Source organism: Brassica napus, chromosome C2, assembly GCF_020379485.1.
Source record: "Brassica napus cultivar Da-Ae chromosome C2, Da-Ae, whole genome shotgun sequence".
Classification (NCBI taxonomy): Eukaryota; Viridiplantae; Streptophyta; class Magnoliopsida; order Brassicales; family Brassicaceae; genus Brassica; species Brassica napus.
In genome coordinates this window covers 50,665,518-50,671,339 of record NC_063445.1, presented here as the reverse complement: position 1 = coordinate 50,671,339, position 5,822 = coordinate 50,665,518, and the positions used below count along the sequence as shown (strand labels likewise).

At 32.9% G+C, this 5,822-nt stretch overlaps 1 protein-coding gene across 1 annotated transcript; it reads right to left on the bottom strand.

The window, feature by feature from the left end:
• Positions 1–1,320: 1,320 nt before the first annotated feature.
• LOC106351770 (short-chain dehydrogenase reductase 3a-like) lies at positions 1,321–2,876 on the bottom strand. Its single transcript, XM_013791518.3, has 4 exons — positions 2,666–2,876; positions 2,494–2,565; positions 2,116–2,384; positions 1,321–1,918 (listed from the first exon to the last, which is right to left on the bottom strand). Exons 1-4 carry the CDS (start codon positions 2,683–2,685, stop codon positions 1,386–1,388), a joined length of 894 nt encoding a protein of 297 aa, XP_013646972.2. The 5' UTR covers positions 2,686–2,876; the 3' UTR covers positions 1,321–1,385.
• Positions 2,877–5,822: the final 2,946 nt, after the last annotated feature.

Sequence of the window (5,822 nt, the reverse complement as noted above, 5' to 3'; positions counted from 1 at the left end):
AATCTTTTCAATCTGTCTGTAATTGGTAGGTACCACATCCTTTGGTATGGTACCCTATTACGTCCCCGTCCTTGCGGCTTGAATCGTGGCTTCTTGCAGAATCGACATTCTTCTAGTTTCTCATCATCTCCCCAATAGATCATGCAGTTATCGATGCAAACATCTATCATCTCTGAAGGCAACCCAAGACTATAAACCCGTTTCTGAATCTCATAATAAGAATCAGCAGACACATTGTCTTCCGGCAAATACTCTTTAAACAAGTCCGCCCATTCGTTCATGCAACTTTCAGGTAGATTGTGATCAGTTTTAATATTCATCATTCTAGCAGCTAACGACAATTTAGAGAGATCTTCTCTACAACCACTGTAAAGTGGTTGATTCGCCGCGTTTAACATTTCGTAAAACTTTTTTGCATCTATATTAGGTTCTTCATCTTCATCATGAGCTACGAATGCATCAGCTACCATATCATGAACTCTATCATAATCTACCATCTCCTCCTGATGGTAAATATGTTCATTATGCAAATGATGATCAACCGGTTCTTTTTCCTGAAAATTGCTATTACTACTACTAGCTTCATTCTGATCATAATTAAAATCTTCTCCATGTTGAAACCAGATATAGTAATTTGGCGTGAAACCTCTATTTATTAAATGCTTCCAAACATTTTCACGGTTTGCCAGTTTCGAATTGTTGCATTTCCGACAAGGACAGAACATCTTACCACTTTCTTGGGCGAGCGGTGTTGAATCTGCTTGATGCATAAATATCTCCAGGCCCGAAAGGTATTCTTTCATCACTCTCCCGTTAGCATCTCTATGCATATACATCCACTTCCGCAACTCGTAGATAGTCCCGGAGCCAGCCATTTTTTTTTTCTTTCATGTTTTTTTGTTGTAGGTGTGTTTAAAATGATGTTCAAACATCCATATTTATAGGAAATTTCAAATCTGGTAGTTGTAATTTTCCTATGAATTTACGACAAAAATTAATTAGGTGGCAAAAAAAAACGTGTAACACCTACAAAGTTGGTGGATTCAAATTTTTCTCGCTAAATACACGTAAACTATTTCCTCGTAAATAATACGCGGAGTTTACGTCGTATTTGCGAGGAAATAGTATTTCCTCGTAAAATACTCGTCAAATTACATCTATTTTACGACGAAACGCTTTTATCGTTACTTTACGAGGAAATAACGATGACATTAGTTTTCCACGTAAGTTTCTCGTAAAATCGATGTAAATTTACGAGGATTGTTTTTCCTCGTTAAATTTCGTCGTTAAGCATGTGTTTTCTTGTAGTGAATCAATAACTATCGCCAAAACAGTTTTAATTAACAATATTGCAATACAATAGAATACTTAAATTAGCTTGAATATTAAGGAAAAAGGAGATTAGGAGACTTGAAACAAGTAAATCCACCATCAACAACAAGGTTATGCCCCGTCACAAACTTAGCATCATCTGATGCCAAATACAAAGCCGCTTTAGCCACATCTCTCTCTTCACACTTCTCTCCCTTCAAATCTCCTCCTGCGTTCACAATGGCCACAAGCTGTTCCTCCGGAATGTTGTGACCCATAAACACTTCTCGAAACATTCTCAGCGTTAGAGGCGTAGGAATGCCCGCAGGTGATATACAGTTGATCCTTATGCCGTGCTTGCACAGCTCACCAGCTACCGTCTTGACCACACCCGGTATTGTGAATTTAGATATTGAGTATGCATGTGGGCCTAACCCGCCCATTAACCCGCTGATGCTAGAGAGACAAAGGATGGAGCCTGAGCCAGCGGGGATCATGGCTCGAGTCGCGTGCTTTATCCCTAAGACGGTGCCTCGCACGTTGAGACACATCACTTTGTCGTATATGTCCATGTCTAGGTCCGCTATGCTTGGTGGTGATATGGAGCCTGTATTTTATAAGTAATATTTGTAACTAGAAAGATGTTTAATATCTGACATTCATCAAACTTTAACAAAAAGCAAAGAAAAAAAAATATAATTCAAGTTATCGCATGTACATAGTTATCTTATTATATACGATGTGTAAATAAATTTTTGTAAAGAGAAAATTTTAGATTATAATTCCTGTAGAAGCATTTCTTACATGATATTCCGGCGCTATTGAGTAGTACGTCGAGCTTCCCATGGCGAGCCACGACGGTTTTCACGGCCGTAGCGACTTGTTCCTCCACAGTGACATCACATCTTATGAAATTTGCGGCTGAGCCAAGTTCGGTCGCGACCATACGACCAGCCTCCTCGTCTATATCTACAATAATGACTTGAGCACCCTGGCTTACAAATTCCTCCGCCGTGGCCTTCCCTAGGCCGCTTGCACCGCCTGTTATGACCGCGACTTTGCCTTCTAACTTTCTAATGTATGTTTGGGGTAAAACATTTTAGAAGATTTTCTTCACGTATTAAAATATCAAATCAGGATATTTAACTTTGTTAATAACTAAAGAACATTATAGAGATCGACCTAGTCGAATAGTGGAGAAAAGAGGTTATTGGCTTAGGGATCGAACCATTTGAAGCAATGAGTTTGAAGTTTCTGCAAAGAGAAGCCACGGATAAGAAAATTGAAACGATTACTAATATTATTTAATTAGATAATTAAGTATAGACTAAAGCATGTCTTGTGAGTGTTTTACCTTGTGAATGACCTCAGCATTTTCCTCTCTTCCTCTTCTTAATCACTATGTGAATGTGAATTGAGATATTTTTGGTTCAAGAGGCTTAAGCTTTTTATCATGGGAGACAACGGGAGTAAAGGTTGAGAAGCTTACCAAGATGCAATTTTATTATAATATTTTTTTTCTTTTTTCTTTTGGTTATTCTTTTATACTATTTAATGTATGAGCTAAACGTGTCATTCCACTTTAAGAAAACATAGCTAAGCTATATGCACTTTTTAAATATAATTATGAAGGCAAAATATTTGATTTGTATATAGTTTTATTGAATTTTCTAAAATCAAGTGTCAATGAATAAATCTATATATTATTATGATATTATAATACTTTGTCATTTTATATACTTTTATCAATGTGAGGCTATAGATCTTAACTCGGTTGTATTAGAATGGACATAAAATGATTCATGCTATATATATATATATATATATATATATATATATATATATATATATATATATATATATATATTATTTTTGCTATATATCTTTTACGTATTCGTTTGCTGAAATTTTCTAACATATATATATGGTATTTAACTGGTTGATTTGAACAAAACAAAAAGTGGTTGATTAGTGTTTGCATATGCATGCGATGCACATTCAACCGATCAAATTTGTTTGTTTTGTGTTAAAGATGTTACTTGGCAAACAATTTTTTTGCTATTAAATGACGTATTAGGCTAGATATATCGACACCAGTCGAAATAAAACTATGACGTTGGAGACAAATAATGGTATTGTAAGTCCAACCAGTCACTCGACCAATGTACTAGACTACTAGAAAGAACCTTTATCGACTGGATAAGATTATAAAAGTTAACAAAAAAAGAGAGAATCTTGGATAAGACAGAGATTCTCAAAAAGCTATTGTTGACCCAAAAAACCGAAAGGTAAAAGAGATTCAAGTAAGATTTATGTTAGTGGCGACTAAGTTGGGTTTGGTAGGTTTTGATTATGGTTTGTCTGCATTACAAGGGACAATAAAGTCAATAACGACACCGTTTCCCCAGGCTTTACTGCTCCACATTCCACAACTCAAGAACTCCTCTTTATGACTGGGTTTTAATTACGATTAAGATAACTAATCAGTGTGAAATTATTGTCCTATTGGGTAACTAATACTAGTATTATTATTATTAATTAAAAATCCTGAGAAAAATCAAAACACCTTTTGTTTTGTCATCTTGCTTGTATTAAGACAGTCTTTAGACAAAGCAAGCTCTTTTACTCTGTCTCTCTTTACTCTTTTGTGTCTCGTTTTACAGCAGCAGTATCTCTGTCTTTTCTCGTCACGTGGGTACACGTGATTTTGGTTCATCACGGACCGTAATTGATAAGCTTAAGCCCAATTACATAGTCTTTCTACTTTCTAGACTAATCTTATTAAGCCCATTGGTGTTACAACTGTTTTGCTTAGCTGATGATCTCAAAGTGAAAAAAATGAAAAAAAGATCAAGTTGAGTCAAGTTTAGCTCTGAGCTGTGATCATGGTGAAGTTGATTCGGGTTCGAGAAGAAGTGAAGTAATTGCTGAGAGCCATGAGAATAAAGGTGAGCGTGTTCATGGACTTTCTTATGGTCAAGTTGATGACTCGATGCTGCGTTGTAGAGATAAGACATCTATGCCTGAATGTTGTGTACATGACTCATCTGGCTCTAACAAGAGTTTTCAGTTGGAACAGAAACTTACACTTGATAAGAAGTTTCTTCTTAATGGGTTTCTTGAGGATGTTTTTGTGGCAAAAGCATCGAATGTATCCAAGAATGTCGAGTGGATTGAATTTGTATGCTCTGAGTTTTCATCTTCGTGTGCATACCTTCAGGACTCTCTCGTCCCATCGATGCATCTATGATATAATGAATCTTCAAACAATTATCCCATTCTTTTCTTTCATATGATTTAGTGATGAACATGGATATAAGTTAAAATAATTATCTTGTTTACTATGTTTTGTTTAGTTGCCTTGCTTTTTTATGTTTTATTGATCACAAAATAAAATTAAAATGGAAGTAATGAGACAATATTGTTTGTTCACCTTCTTGTATAGCGACAATTTTTATTATATACTGAAAACTAGTCTAACTCTTTTACCAGAAAAAAACTAGTCTAACTCTTGTAAGTTTGATTGTATATATATTGTACTAAAAAAGCAATTGTATATTGTACTAACAAAGTAATTTTCTTTTGCTATTAAAACTTAACTAGGTGTTTCGCTCGTGCATGCAGGCGTAAACATTTTATAATTAATTATTAATACATGCATTACTAATTAAAAGACTATAATGATAAATTATTTGTTAATGTTTTCATTTGGAAATTCTTATGTATTATAACTTTTTAAAAATTTATCTGTAAACTATATTCTTTATTAATAAATAAATCTTAAAATCACTCAATATTCTATTTTCAATTATATAAAATTAAGAATTAAGAATTTTACTTGATTAATAGTTAGTTATGTGTTATGTGTTTTTATATATATTAACATTTTTATTAAAAGATATTTCAGAATAACAACATAATATATATTGGATTTATCCTTTTATTTTAAAATATATATTTTAGATTTTGGATAATTTTAATCACTTATCTAATCAAATAATTTTTAAATTCATTTTTTGGCTAATTTATATATTTGATTCATTAAGGGTACAAACAATATTAATTACTCTGACTTTTAACGTAAGAGCTCGAATGCAAAAAATTACTTTGCAAATAATAGTATAGAAGATAGATACTCTATCCGGTTTGCAAAAAATATTAATCTGACATATTTCACGCAGATTATAAAAAATGATAAAATATACTATTATATCTTTATTTAATATACAATTATATAAATAAAATAATTTAAATAAACATCTATTGGTTAGTTTAGAAGATAAGAAAGAGATTTTATTGAAAAATCTACATCTAAAATATAGAATGACATTTTTTTGAAACAAAAAAAAAGGTAGAATGACACTTAAGAAACCTAAAGAGTATACAATTTCTTGTTTTTTATAGAACTATTTTGATTTAGAGCATTATTATGGAAAATAAATTATCCCTTTTAGAAAAGAGACCCATTTTTCTGGTTTGGAGCTTACTAAAATTCAGGACTCGTTTTTTGT

Bases quoted from the DNA above. Each gene is read 5' to 3' on its own strand.
- LOC106351770 (XM_013791518.3), bottom strand. From the start codon at position 2,685: ATGCTGAGGTCATTCACAAG. The intron at 2,566-2,665 runs GTAAAACACTCA...TTCTCTTTGCAG, and splicing joins ATGCTGAGGTCATTCACAAG to AAACTTCAAACTCATTGCTT. The intron at 2,385-2,493 runs GTCGATCTCTAT...AACATACATTAG, and splicing joins TTTCTCCACTATTCGACTAG to AAAGTTAGAAGGCAAAGTCG.